Source organism: Bactrocera neohumeralis, unplaced genomic scaffold (genome assembly GCF_024586455.1).
Source record: "Bactrocera neohumeralis isolate Rockhampton unplaced genomic scaffold, APGP_CSIRO_Bneo_wtdbg2-racon-allhic-juicebox.fasta_v2 cluster09, whole genome shotgun sequence".
Classification (NCBI taxonomy): domain Eukaryota; kingdom Metazoa; phylum Arthropoda; class Insecta; order Diptera; family Tephritidae; genus Bactrocera; species Bactrocera neohumeralis.
Genome location: NW_026089622.1, coordinates 609,648 through 625,262, shown reverse-complemented (window position 1 = coordinate 625,262; position 15,615 = coordinate 609,648). Strand labels below are relative to the sequence as shown.

Sequence of the window (15,615 nt, the reverse complement as noted above, 5' to 3'; positions counted from 1 at the left end):
GGAGGAATATCTAGGGGGCACGAGGCTTCTAGATGATAGGGTTAGGTGTAGAGAGCAAGACCGTTGGGACAATATGAGTAAATTCGGGACGTTGCGTTTGTTGAGTGTGGTTTTCTGCCTACGGGGCATGGGCCTCTGAACGCATTTTTGCATCAAAGGCACCTAACTGACAGGTCGGGTTGTTTTTGTGGGAGAGTGGCAGGAGAGGTGTGGGTGGGGTGGTATGGGGATTAGCTGGACTGATGGACGTTTAGATGTTAACGGTGTGGTCACCACTAGCCGGAATGCCGAACAGTTAGGGTCTTTTGCACGTGAGTCATTTAAGCGGTGAAGGCTTAACATCGAATTATGGTTAGAGGTTACTAAAAATGCCTGACATTATCAGAGTGCTGACCAACCATTTTCTTGGAAGTGCTTCGTAGTCGAACAGCTTTTGTTAGATTTTTGGTGTTTGAAGCACCCATACAGACGACTATTGTTTACTCTCAGGCTTATACACGTAAATTCACGATTCAGCATATTTTAAGATTTCATTAATGTATTTCGATGCACTGTTAATGTATTGTTTGAACATTTCTCTCTACCAATCGACACGAGCCTTTTTTTGAGCGAATGACAAACTGCGTGGGATTCAACGTAAACAATTGTTTACAGGCGAATGTTCGTACCAGAGAGCTGCAACGAGTATGATAAAATCAGAACAAACAGTCGTGCCAAAAACACAATCAACTCAATTCAGTTCAGCATAGACAACATTGTTAATCAATTCGAGTAGCCGCCAGCGTCAACTGACCTGATGCAACACGAACAATCTGTTCTTCGACAATCACGATCGTGTAAGCGGTTGGTTGGCTTCGGTTGCAATCGTATCATGTCAGTTCATAGCGTTGCGACGATTGTTTGAATTGAAATGAAACTTTGGGTAAACTATAAATAAATCTACGAGTAAATCTATGAATACAGCAAACAACAAAAAATTTCTGGTGGACTGATTTGAATCATGTGTGGCAAAAAATGTATCAGCTTTGAAAATGTGCGCATGTTACAAATTTTCGAAGCGTAAACAATGGAAATTCCATCGAGAACGTACATACATACATATATACATTACATATGTACATACATATACATATACATTATTTACAGTAAAAGTGTAAAAAGTTATGTTGAAAATATTGAAAATTATATGGCAGTTGATAATTAAATAAATAAATTCTTCGATAAAAAGTGAAACACACTAAATTGAATTATATATTTAAAAAATGCATATTAATGTAACCAAACATGCCCAAAACTAAAAAAAACTAATTAAAAAAATAGTTCATAACATATTTCTATTCATAAAAACTCAAATTTCTGTAAATTTCCCTTAAACTCGCAAAATAAATTGAATTTTTTTTAATTATTGACCACAAACTAGAAAAATTGATATGCATTGATGTTTGACGATGAATATCTCGTAAACGCTTAACTTAATCGAAAAATCATAAGAGACCATTTTTAAGAGCAGTAAATTTCCTATAAAACTATGAGTTTCATCATTCATAATAATTTTTTTTCATTGAGTTATAAAATTCATAAAAAATAAAAAATTTTCCCAAAAATAATCAAACTTTAACTGTTATTGTCTTTTAAACGGTTGGGTTTACGAAAAAATGATATGAGACCTTTTTTGTAGAGCATTCAATTTCCTACAAAATCTAAGGAACAAGATATTTTTTCAATTAGTTGGAAATGAGATATAAATTTTTCTATCTGATAATAAGAAAAAATAGAAAACTGTATGTAGGAGGACCTTCCCGTTACAATTAAGAACTCATGCTTGGAGAGGCTTTCTTAGAGGTGTTTAGGAACCTATTTTTCCGAGTACCAAACGAAAAAAAAAAATTTTGTTTTGAATCACCCTAATATACATAAATACAATTGTTGTATGTATATACTCGATGGAATTTTCATTATACATATAACATATGTACATACATACATACACACATACATACATACATGTATATACAAACATATGTACATACATATTTGAAATAGAACAAAAGTGCACTAGTAAATCAGTGTTTAGGGGATGATATATGTATGTACAAACCAAACTCTGTCGATCATTTCAATCATTGAAGCATGAGTTTGCATCACTTTGGGTATTTTCTGCTGATACGAACGTTCATAAACAAATCAGGTATAAGCTGATCGCTAGTGATTCAAAGTTGTTCTCTATCGCTGATTTGAAGACAAACAGTGCGCTTCGTGTACATGAACTGAACTGACAGAATCAGACAGAGTAACGGATCAGTACTTAAGTATAAACAAAAATTCTCGTTGCAGTTGTTGTTGTATGCTGGTCCCACTAATGCCTATAGTTGTCGCTATCGCATGACAGGTTACATGACAATCTTGCAATATTAGTTCGCGCACAGTATCAATAGTTTCTGGAACAACAACTGATTTTGGACGACCTTCACTAAATTCGTCTCGGATCACTTTAGCTTAAAAAATGGAATTAAGTTCAACTATGTTCGCCAATTTTTGACCGAGATGAATATTTTGAGTTACTGTAAACGAAAATTTTTGTCGGAGTCGCGAGTTACATAAGTACGTAGCGTTTGAACTTGTGAGTTGTTTATAGTTAGTGTATTAAAAAATGTCATCAAAGCAGAAAAAATCATTGCAAGACAAATTAAATTTGCATCAAAAATCTGAGATTTTAAGAAAAATCGGTGATGGTATTTATGGAAATCGTTTGGCGCTGCATTATAATGTTTCTTAGGCGGCCATCTAAAAAATAAAGAAAATACGTCATGCAATTTTGGAGGCAGTGCCAAACACACATGAATTTGCAACTAAGAAAACTTTACATAAATTGGAATATCCCGTCCTTCGGCACCTGGCCCGAAAAATTAATAAGGATAAAATAACATTTATGTTGTGTGCGAACGCAGCTGATTTGCTAAGTTGAAACCATTGATAATTGGTAATTTCGCAAACTCACGTTGCTTCAAGGGGTTCGAAAACCCATTGAAATATGCTAACTCTCAAGCGTCTTGGATGAATTCAGGGCCATTCTTCCGCTGGTTCCATCATTCGTTTATTAAGCAGATAAATTTGCTGCCCATGGATGTAAATCCCTTAAGTTAGGATACCGGGCTTAACTGTTATTGAACATTATATCACAAGAAAACGTTCCGGTTGAGAATAATTTGAAATTACATTCAATTCGTGTTGTCATCTTGCTGATTAAAATAGCCTGGAATATATTGCCAAGAACAGTGCTTTTAAAAGCTTGGAAAATATCAAACAGTGAGACGGAATACGGAAGATGATGAAGATTTCGAAGTGTCTGACAATGAAGTTGAAGAAACAGTTATCGAGGAAGAAATGCAACAACAGAAAGTGAGTTTTTCGGAAGCGTTTGAATGCATCAATACCTTGATAAAGAGGTATGAAAACAATAATGATGCAAATCAGTAGCTATTGCACAAAAAAAAGAAACATACAAGTCTCGACCGCTCCTTTAAACCATCCTTTACAAATTAATATCTTCATTTGTATGTATAATGTTTAAAAGTACAAAACAATTATAGTTTTTGTTTTGTTACGAGTAAAAGGGAGTCATGCAAATAAATTGAACGTATTATATCACCAAAATTATGGTTATTACCGTGATTTTTTTCAAATTCGAAAACCCTTTGGAAAAGTTAATATTTCAGAAAAGTAAAACACCTTTGGGACATTTTGGTTAACTTTTTCGTGATTCTACTGTGTAATAAAATTTACGTAAAAACATAAATACATATAAATTCAATTCACATTTATTTAAATGTTATAACAAATGCCTAAAATATTTATGGGGCAGTGCACACCTTGACCCTTCCTTGTCTGCGATCGTTCAACTTTTTTCTTTCCGGCTGTTCTCACAGAAAACGAAAAGTAAAGACGAAAGACATTGATTGTCAGATTTGTGTAAATACGCATAAATAAGGGAACATTTAATAAATATATAGTATATTCTTCTGAAATATATTAATTATGTCTGTAAGTAACACATTTCGTTAGAGTAACTAAATTGGCTTATTTAATTCCGCGGGTTTTACCAATAATCCGCCTTTAATTCAAGCGATCAATTGAAAACGCAAATCTAAATAGTCACTTTTGATTTAACATTTGCACCTTCTCTGTTTATTAACATTCTGTGCCTAATTACACAAAGCTTCGTTGGTGTTTTTGATTTGTTTTTTGCGCCATCTGTCGGTTAATAGCCCTGTATTTGAGATTTTAAAATAAATACTCTATTTTTATACTCTCGCAACATTTTGCACAAGTTGTTTTCACTTAACGGTTGTTAGTATCATTTATATCAGCCCGGCCAACCATGAGCGGGTAAAAAACCAGATAATCAGTGGGTAAGAAAGTGGGTAATCCATAGGGTAATCATGTGTACTTTAACATAGGCCGAGCGACAATTTTACCCAGTCACGTACGTATAAATGTGATCATACATCTTTGTTGCGCTCATTCAGCAGTGTCATATAAAAAAGTATATCTGTCCTGCTCTAATATCCCCAATCTACGGTTGATGCAGGGTTGCATTTTCTCTTTTTAAATAGCTGATACAGGGTTGCATTTTAAACAGCTGATGCGGGGTTGCAATTTTTGATTCCTACTTTTAAAATTTATTAAAATTTCAAACTAAATTTTTTAATTTTCAAAATTTATATTTTATTTTTTATATGTTAACAAAAAATTTATTACAGTTTATATAAATAAAAATATATTTAATTTAAAAAATATTTAATATTTAAAAAAAGATTAAATAAAGAAAAGAATTTTTAAAACCTGAAAATAAAAGAGTGGAAAAATATTATAAAAGACAAATACCTGAAAATAAATAATAATTACATTGAAGAAAGATTAATTGTATAAAATGATAATAATATCTGAAAAAAAAGATTAATATTATCTGAAAGAATAAAATATATCAAATACAAATAGAATTTACTCTGAAAGCAAAGATTAATTAAATAAAAATAGTGATAAAATCAGAAAAGAAAGAATAATTAAATAAAAATCATAATAATATCTGAAATAAAAGAATAATATTATCTGATTATTTAAAATGTAAAGCAAATATTTGTTTTCACATATTATATTGGATTGTGCAGGCCGCCTTAAACGCATAAAATACTTACTTATGTACATACATATGTAATTATTTTTGCGTATTATGTTCAACTGCGCAATCCAATTTCAAACAACACACACTTTTTCTCACATACTTACTTAACAATTTAAATTTGCTGCTTCTGATGATATTGCTGTAGCTGCTAATTCCAATGCTATAAAAACAAATGAAGTAATCAGCCCTATCACGCAATCCATCGTAGACTGTTTTTTCGGGAAAGTTACGAAACTGCTATCATGCAATTCGAATAGTTCCGAAAGTAAGTTCGAAATTCGTAGAGTTGCATTCACTGAATTCACTCGGAACGGAAAATTTTTAAGTTTAGCGGAATTTTTGTACGACAGGTTTGTGGTAACGGAGAAATAAATTTAAAAAAAAGAAAAATGTAAGTTTTAAATTAAAAATAAATATGTTATAGTTTGAATTCAATTAAAACTTGTTTTAAAACTTTTAATTGAATTCAAACTATAACATATTATTAATTAAAACTTTTAATTCAAATCAAACTATAACATATTTCCGCAGGTCCAAAGTAATTACCACCAAGCAACAATATGCACTAATGGTTGAGCTGTTACAGCAAAAGCCTGAAATGGCACAGGGTTTTACAAAGTGCCCTAAAGAGGAAGTGGCAGCTTTTTGGAACAACATGGCCCAAGAACTAAATAGTGTTGGTCCGCCTATCAAGGATATTTCCAGCTGGAAGAAGGTAATATAATAAAGTTATAGATTTTATTGTTGTAACAGGATAATTAAAAGCTTGTTTGAATTATTTTTTATTAGGTAGCTTGACTGGAAGGCGTATATAAAAAGGAAACTTGTTGAAAATAAAAAGGAGCAGTCAGCTACTGGTGGCGGCAGATATAGGCAGCACCATTTCAACGAATTGGAGGAAGCGGTGATAGCACTAACGGCATTGCAAACAAGTGCAAGTGGCATTGACAATACAGTTAGCATCGGCTTACCAATTGTAGCCGACGCGGGCAACGAGACGTTAGCTGACGTATCAATGCCATCAGTGACCTGCAGTCCAGCACTGCCTAAACGTACTACTAGGCCACCGGAAACCTGTACAGCCGATGTAATTAAAGAACAATTTCAAATTCAAAAAGATTTTCAGGAAAAGGTCATCGAAAAGTTGGATGATCTTTCAGTACGTATGCGACGAGTGTGCAGAGCATTGGAAGTGCAAAATGATTTAAAAAATGCGGAAGTGGAAGAAATTAGAAGGCACAACATAGCTATGGAGAATTTGATAGCTGCTAAGAATTCGATTAAGCAGCGAATGTTAGAAATTGAAGAAAAAAAATTGCAAGCAATGACAAAAAATAATTAAATTAATTAAATAAATACTTATTTAAAACTATAACCATTTTGTGTTAATATTTATTTAGGATATTATACTCTGGTAAGTGTTGCACATATAGCTTCTCTGATTTGTGAAGCTGCTTCACTATAAGTTGATGAAAGAATTTCATTACTTTCTGTCAAAATATTTGGTTCCGAATTATTTTCTAAACTTTCATCATTCACGCGAAAGTGAATGCAAACGTTGTGTAACGCTGCCGCAACATTAACGATTTGAGATGCCTTCCATGGCTCGTAGTGAAGTTCACGAGCACCCAGAAGACATCTAAAACGATTTTTAAAAACTCCTATTGTTCTTTCAACGATATTTCTCGCTTTTGCATGTATTTTATTATATTTCTCTTCTGGGCTTCCTGAGGGAGGGGTACGGAATGGTGTCATTAACCATGGTTCTAAGGCATATCCAGCATCTCCTGTACAAATATAAAATTTTGGGAATTTTTGTAATATATATGTTTGTATGTATAATACCCAAAAGCCAAGTGTTTCGTTCACCATCGAGGTACTTTTTCTCAAGAAAATAACGAGCATTGCTGACATTCCATATGTGCGAGTCGTGATTGCTGCCAGGAAACTGAGCGTTCACATAACGTATTTTCATTTTATTGTCACATATCTGCAAAACATTGATTAAGATGTTTGAAATGCGAATTTGTTACCAGACTTACAATCATGGCATTGATACTAAAGTATCCTTTGCGGTTATAATAGAGAAACTTATCTCTAATTGGAGCAACGATTTTAATATGTGTCCCGTCTACACACAAAATCGCGCCTGGAAATCCGTATTTCTGAAAAAAATCCTTTTTCGCTTCCCTTTTTTCAACGTTACTTAACTCGAGGTTTATCCACTGAGGGCACAAATGGGACTGAAGCAATCCCAATACTTCTTTTAAGATGCAACAAAATGTTGACTGAGCCATTGGAATATCGAAGTCTTTACCCACTCCATGCTGATAGCCTCCTTCAGCTAAAAACCGTAAAACCGAAGACAATCGATGAAGTAAAGAAATAGATGACGATCTTGAAGAACTTGCATTCCTCTCTAGAACATCGAGGACATATGTAAAGGCCGCCTTATTTAAGCGATAGTTTTTAATAAACCTGTTTTAGAAAAATAATTTTAATAAAATTTAATAATGAATTTTTGTGGATTTTTGAACTGTACATTGTTTCGTCCACATCGAAAGGGTTGCTCTTGTCCCTCAGTGATTTTCGTTGAATTTTTAGATCACGCCGACTTCTCTCACGTTCTTCCTCAAGCAACATATGTAAATAAAAACGTTAGCGAATACATATTTTGTTCGTAAAATCAATTTCAATATAAATGATTTCACTTTTATTAATCAAAATTTTAATATTTTCTTCTACACAGCTGATTTCGAAATGTCAAAATTCAAATTTAAGTCTGGCAACAAAAGTTTCGAATTCACATGAATTCAGTGATACAAATTATGCGTATTCGTAGCGCACATTCGTATTCGTAGCTTCGCTACGATGGATTGCGTGATAGGGCTGAATTATTTGCAAATTATTTAAAAAATATCATTCACTTACCTTCTTGTTGTACGAGCCTCCTTTACGATAGTACGATCACGAATGACATGAGTCTTTCAATCGTTTTTTTTATTACCCTTTTTGGGATTTCCTTTTGTCACTATTGACAATTATGTTTTCTCCTTCGCACTCATTCAAATAAATCATGAGATGAAAGAAACCTTTTTTCATCACATTTAGGTAAACAAAAAATAACCCGAAAATGTGCGTTGGTGTTAGTGCATAGAGAAAAAATGTGTGGTTGTATTGGAATATTTGTCATAAGCGGGTAGCCGTGGTTGGCAGGGAGTGGTCGGCATGAGAGGATCTGTCACTGTGTTGGTGAGCACGAAAAAAAAGTAGCCCAGTGAGAAATTGGAATTAAAATTAAGCATATATATAGTATATATTTTTTTCTTTAAAACGACATTTTCGTTCTTTTTCATCTAAATAATTAATAGTATAATGAAAATTAACAAAATGTCTTTTAAGGATATATTCCCTATTATCTTTAAAAGACTTGGAACATAAAAGGCATTTAGAATCATAAAATATTTCTCGCAGGGCATATTTGGTTTTGCGCTATAGTCTTGCGTGACGTTAATTCGTTGCTGGCTCGATAACGACTGAACGATAGAGCGTAAGCGTAGGTGTGAAGTTAGTTTGCAAAATTTTGCTATGAGATGCCGACCACTGATTTGTATCTAATTGAGACATATACAAATGCACTAGGTCACTGTTGTTGTTGTTGTAGCGACAGAAAACATTCCTAAAGTAATTTCGAGGCATGGTGCCGAGCCGACAGTCCTTGACCGCTCCGTCCCGGTTACTTCGACCGGACGCCATGGGAACGGTGACTGCCTGCCCGTGAGCAAAAATTATTGATTTCGGACCAAAATTAATCAAGCCTCAAGATATCGAATATGTGGCTCCCAGTACCTCCCGCTGACTTTTTATCGAAAACAGCGGCCAATCTATGAGATAACTATAGAAATTCAGAAAGAAATCTTTTTTGATAATATTATGGCGATACGTCGGAAATTGGTAAAATTGAGAGAAAGATTTTCGAACTTCCGGCTGACTTTATATAGCTTATGTCGGCAAATTTGTGAATTATCTGAATAAAATTTGAGAGCTTATTTTTCTCATAACGGTGTGTAAAATGGATAAAATCGGATGAAAACTTTGCCTACAACTAATATCAGGATTATCACACAACTAGTTGACTTTACTCCTTAACATAAGTATGTATACATATATTGATGATGGTGAGGTATCTTAATATAGGATACAGATATTATCTTTTTCTGTTAATAATATGTATCAATGTTAAAGATAGATAAAATCGGGTCAATACTACTATCCCTATCTCTCACGGCTTTATATCGTGTATATTGGTCCATAAGTAAGATATCTTAGCAAAATTAACTGGACGTATAATATTGGATATGCTATAGTTTAATGCCGAAAATATGTTCCACGAATATAACTACTTTATACCAGGGTGATTTTGAAAACGTCAATTTCAATGGTAGTCGATGCGCAGTAACAGGAAAAAAACGCATCACAAATATACTTTTTTAAATTTATGGCGTAGTCAGTTTGATAAGTTGTATTATTAATTTATACTAAATTTTGCATTACATTCAAAGATTTTAACAAAAAAATTCTTATGATGGCAAGAAATATATTTTCATTATTATTTGAATGAAATTTGTACCCAATTTTCGGAGAAATTGATAAAATTATTTTTAACTAGTTGACCACGCAAATTATATGTTTAGTCGCGGTAAACGGGTTTTTAAAAAAAGTCAAAAAATCAAATTAGATTGCAACGAGGTGACGTTGTTGGACATCCAGAACAGACTGCTTTATTTGATAAAATTTACTTAAAATGAAGCTTATTCTAATTACAAATTGCTTAAAATATTCACTTATTTTTAACATATTATTGCTGAATAAGCATTCTTTTATTAATTCAAATAATTCTTACGAAATTTACTTATTAAATTAATTTTGTATTACTTTATTTGTTTAAGCAAATTGCAAAAGCCGGAAATGGTGTTATGTTGCAATTTGCTTTAACAGTTCGTCGTATTTATCAACTGCCTTGTCAGGTGTTTTTACATACGTAGTCGTACATGTAACTACTCCCCCCTTTATAGTAGAATTCTCCTGAATTCTTTTATTTAATATTATTTTTATATATTTGTGTTTTTTGATAATGACAGTAGCTACTAATATAATTGTAATTATGCTTAATATGTTGCAAATATGAGATATTTTCGTATGTATTTTCAATTTAACAATGTTTTCTATATTTGATTTATGTTCTTCTACAATTTCATCAAAAGTAATTTTTTTCGTGAAATTCTGATTGTCTTTATATCTTACGGTTACAATATTTTCCTTTATATCTTCAACAAAATTTGAAAAATAATAGTCATTAATTTTAATTGAACAATTATTAAACCTTATTACATAGTTTCCACTTACATATTAATGGTAGTTCTTGATTACATGTATTATTAATTTTCAAAGTATTTGCATTTTTAATAACAATTGTTTTTATATCTAGTGCTAATATCTCAAGTTCGTTATTTTTTATGAGTTTACAATTTTTTCTTAAAATACAGTGGTTACTTGGTTTTAATCCTTTCAATGATTTATTTTCTTCAAATGTAAACGTTTTATTTTCATAAGTAAATATTTCTACAATTTTTGCTTCTATTTCACTTTGGTCTTTGTTTGGGATTGCAATAATTGTTCTTATTTTTATATGTTCAAAATTTTTAGGTATTTTTATACCGAATATTAAATAAGTATTATTTAAATTTGCTGTTCCCAATTGTATATATTTAAGTTTATTAAAATCAATATTATATTTTAAGATTTCTTCATTTGTTAATATATTAGGATGTAATATCCCATATTTGGCTGATACTTTATTGTCTTGTATATGATCTATTTTACTTTTTAATAATTGGATTTTAGTGTATTGGTCTAAGTATAGATTTTGTTTATCATCATCATACATTAACTTATTTATAGAATTAAGTTCTTTTTCGATTTTTATCCTATCACTTTTAATAATTTTCTTAAGATACTCCAGAGCTGAATTAAAATAGTCATTGACTTTAATTTGATGATTTATTGTTTCATTAGTTCGTAAAAGGTGTGTTTGTATGCTTTGTCTATCGTCTTCGTCCATTGTACCAAAGAGCCATTTCGACATTGTGCCTATTGCGTTAACTAAACCTCTTTTATTTCTGTTTTTGTTTGGCATGAGTGTCATTAGCTTATTCCTAACTTCTAGTAACTCCCTTTGTAATATTTCTTTATTTTCTATTTTCATTAAAATTACATTATCTGTCATATCATTAATGATATTTTCTATTTGTTGAAGATCTATCATATCTGTGGACTTTTGGAAAACCCGCTTAAGAGAGATAAGTAAATTTTCCAATTTCTTTATCATAAAAGCACATTTTCATAACGGTCATTTCTGTCTTATCGGCGTACTGATAGCGTGATTAGCGACGGAGATATGAATTTTGAAAAAGCATCTTAAGTCGATATTTTTTCCTAGTGCATTTGCGAAAACAACTTAAGTCAGATAAGATAGAAAAGAGAAAAAACATTCTAAATAAACCTCTAACTATCGTTTAGAAAACCATCTTAAGTCAACCTGATGTGACGCTTTTTTTTTATTTTGCTTTTGGAAAAAGAACTTAACTCGGTGTAAGTGCTTTTTCCTCGGGCAGAACTTGAAATAATACCAATATAAAAGGAGTTCAGTTCATTTTAGAAATTATTTTATGATCAACTCTCGCCGTGTTAACACGTCTTATGTCCTGCTAAGAGCATATTTTAATTGAACTTAGGTTTTTTTTTTAAATGCAAATATAATAAAAAGTTTGCCAGATAAGTTTTTTTTACAATGAAAAGGGGACAGATTCTTGCAAATATGGCAAGAAAATTGCCAAAAAAAGACACAGAGATATTAAAATCCAATTCAACAGAGACAACCTCTGAAAGTTTAGTGGCAGATCAGCAAATGCGAGTTACGGACTGTGATTTAACCCCACTTTCCTTTGAAGTTAGCACATCACGTGTTCGTTCTGAGTCGCAACAACGCAAGGTTTCTGATGAATTTACAAGTCAAAGCGAGTCTGAAGAAGATGTCTTTCATGAAACGGATTTTTTAGACTCAGATTTTGTACCTTCAAGTGAAAATTCTGAGCTGAATGCCACCACTGAAAGCATGCAAATTATGGCAAATGTATTAGAAGCGAACATCAATAATTTTTTCTCACCTGGTTTGAATGAGGCCGAGCTTTTTTCTACTCCTAATAAATCACCAAAACAAATTAAAAAGCCAGGAAGAAATTTAAACAAGGAATACAAAAAGTCTAGAAAAAACTGCAGTGATTACACAAATATACAAGTTCTGGGGGAATGTAGAATGAAATGCAAAACAAAAATTAGCTTCGAAGAACAAACCATCCTCTTTAAAAGTTATTGGAATAGGGACTATAACTCACGTCGGCAAATACTATCAAGCCTAATTGACGTTCAGCACAAAAAAACTGCCACCTTAGATAACCCGAACAAAAGAGAGTACGTTTTTATTTACCATTTCAAAACTAATTCCGAAAACACAAAAGTTTGCAAGAAATGTTTCCTTCAATTGTATGGCGAAACAGAACAGAGAATCAAAACTATTTGTATGTACAAAACACAACTGGAATACGGCGGAGTCCCTCCTAATGACCGCCGGGGATGGAGTGCTCCAAGCAACAAGCTTACGGTTGAGAAGCATAACGAAGTTTTGAACTTTATAAACTCTATACCAAAATATGAAAGCCATTACAGTCGGCGTCATACTACCAAGATCTATTTCCAACGAGGACTTAATCAGGCATTACTCTATAGATTGTATAAAGAAAATATTTCTAATCCGGTGTCAGAATCAAAATTTCAGGAAATATTTAAAACTTTAGACATTAAATTTAAAAAACCCCAGCTTGATTTATGTACCCAATGCGAAACATTGAAAGAAAAAATTAAAAACACTGAGAATATGGAGGAAAAAGCAGAGATTACTTTACAGTTAAAAAACCACCATGATGCTGCTGATTTCGCATATGACTGTAAGAAAAGGGACAAAGAACTCTCCCGTCAAGATAAGTCTGTGAAAATGTTTTCTTTCGACCTGCAGCAGTGTCTGCCAACGCCTTATTTGAAAGCTTCAATGTTTTTTTATAAACGTCCCTTGTGGACCTTCAACTTAACTATTCATGATGGTGCCACCAACAAGGCCAACTGCTACATTTGGCATGAAGCTATTGCGAAGCGCGGAGCTAATGACATCGGCTCTTGCATTTATAAGTGCCTCGCAAGCTTATCTAATGACGTAAAGCATGTCATTTTATACAGTGATTCATGCACTGGTCAAAATCGTAACTCGTATATTTGTGCTATGTTTGCAAAGGTGTTGGAAGATCATCCCAATTGAAACAATTGAAACAATTGATCACAAGTTTCTGGTTGTTGGTCATACCCATCTAGAATGTGATACAGTTCACGCACAGATAGAAAAGAAAAAGAAATACACTTCTGTTTCTATTCAACATCCCCATGACTGGTCAAATTTAATTGCTGCTACAAACAAAAAGTATATTACTCAGGAGATGAAGCAAGAAGAATTCTACAATTTCAATGCATTGATGAAAGACAAATATACCTGGAGAAACAATAACACCGAAGGTTAGTATTTTACTTATAAATAATAGTATTAATATTAGTATTTTGCTTATTTCTTATTTAAAAAATATTATTTCTGACAATTTTTTAGGTGAAAAGTTTGAGTGGAAGTTTGTAAGGTGGTTGCGGTATGTGAAAAAGGAGCCTGGACTGATACGCTACAAATATTCTCTTGGCTTGGACGATCCATTTAAGGAATTAAACATAAAAGCACGGCGTAGAAGAGAAAAAAATCTTATACGGGTCCTCTCCCTATTTCTGCAAACAAAAAACGCGATTTGCTAGATATGTTGCCGTTGGTCAACCCAGAGCTACACAGTTTTTACCGAAATCTTAAAGTTGAAGGAGAATCCGTGGTTGAAATAGATTCAGATTTGGATGAAATTGAAGAAAATCTCTAACAATTTAATTAATAAAATTCAAAAATATATATTTGTTTGTGTTCATATATGCATCTGTATTGAAGTGCCTATTTATTTTATTGTATTACTGATGTTAATTTTCTTTTATTGTTTAAAAATTCTTTTGTTAAATGCAAATTATTTTAAATCTTTACTTATGAGTTTTCTATTGTAAATTACATAAAGAACGTGCATATTTTGTCTTTTATAAATAAAAATGAATTTTAGATTATCCCCTTAAGTCTGGTTTGTGTCATTAAAATATTTGAAAAAGGAAGTTAAGTCGTAATACGTTAAAAATTTTGTGAAATTGTTCGTCTCAGGTGATTTTTGTAAATGCTCTTACCTGACATAAGCGGATATTTTTTTCTAAAATCAGTTTGGAAGAAGCACTTATTTCCTTTAAACTTGGTTTAAAATAAAACTGTTGCGGTTAGTCGAAGATAGTTAACTGGAAAATCATAAGAAATCATGACCCTTTTATGTAATGTTTCTATTTCTTTTTAATATGTATTAACAAAAGTTTTGTTAACAGTTAAATGTGTTTTTTCGCTCTCCTGTAAAATTTGGTTTTTAGACTTAAGTGGGTTTTCCAAATGTCCACAGATATGTATAACTATGTCGCTGTCTTTAGGTATTTCTTGATTTCTAATTTCTAAATCTATGAATCCGTTTTGTTCCGTTATTTCTGTCAAATCTATTGTCCCGTCACAATGTTGTGTCATTAAAGCTATTACTGTCCACATTATCCAAACCTGTAAATTTTAAAGGTCTTTTTATATTGCTAGTATGGATTTTTTCTAAGTTTTGTTTTCTATATTTAGGCTGTTCCTTGTGCCTAACTGCTTTATAATTTTTTATAAATCCTTCCGTTCTTTGCTCTGTATAGTCTTCCCGGTTCCTATTTAGTTTGTTGATTGTCTTTTCTTTTTGTTGTTCTAAATTTTTTCTTACTATCTCTTTATCTACTTTATTGTTATGTACCTCGTTGGGTGTGAATTTTATTGTAGAATGAAATCTATCATTATAATTCCTAATAGCTTTTTGAATTAGCTGCTTAATTGATACATTTTTATTTAATTTATATAACATTCTAAATTTTTCAGAAATTGTATTATGAAATCTTTCAATGTCTGCATTACCCGTATGACTGTTGGGTTTGGTTAAATGGAGTTCTATATTTTCATTATTTAAAAATTCCCTAATTTTTGTAGCATTAATTTCATTGTCAGCTACTATTTTCTTTGGTTTTCCTATTTTGGTAAAATAGTCTTCTAATTGTTCGATTAATGTAATGTGATTTCTATCAGTTAAAGGATATGCTACTCCATATTTGGAAAATTTGTCTATAATTGT

At 32.0% G+C, this 15,615-nt stretch overlaps 2 protein-coding genes across 2 annotated transcripts; one reads left to right on the top strand and one right to left on the bottom strand.

Moving 5' to 3' along the window:
* Positions 1-5,750: 5,750 nt before the first annotated feature.
* On the top strand, positions 5,751-6,491 carry LOC126764377 (uncharacterized; the record flags this gene model as incomplete). Its single annotated transcript, XM_050482078.1, has 2 exons — positions 5,751-5,897; positions 5,976-6,491. Coding segments are annotated over exons 1-2 (663 nt in total), but the record flags the coding sequence as incomplete, so codon positions are not given.
* A 95-nt stretch (positions 6,492-6,586) lies between these two features.
* Positions 6,587-7,824, bottom strand: LOC126764376 (putative nuclease HARBI1). Its single transcript, XM_050482077.1, has 4 exons — positions 7,725-7,824; positions 7,225-7,660; positions 7,028-7,172; positions 6,587-6,969 (listed from the first exon to the last, which is right to left on the bottom strand). Coding segments are annotated over exons 1-4 (966 nt in total). The 5' UTR covers positions 7,727-7,824.
* Between the last annotated feature and the right edge of the window lie 7,791 nt (positions 7,825-15,615).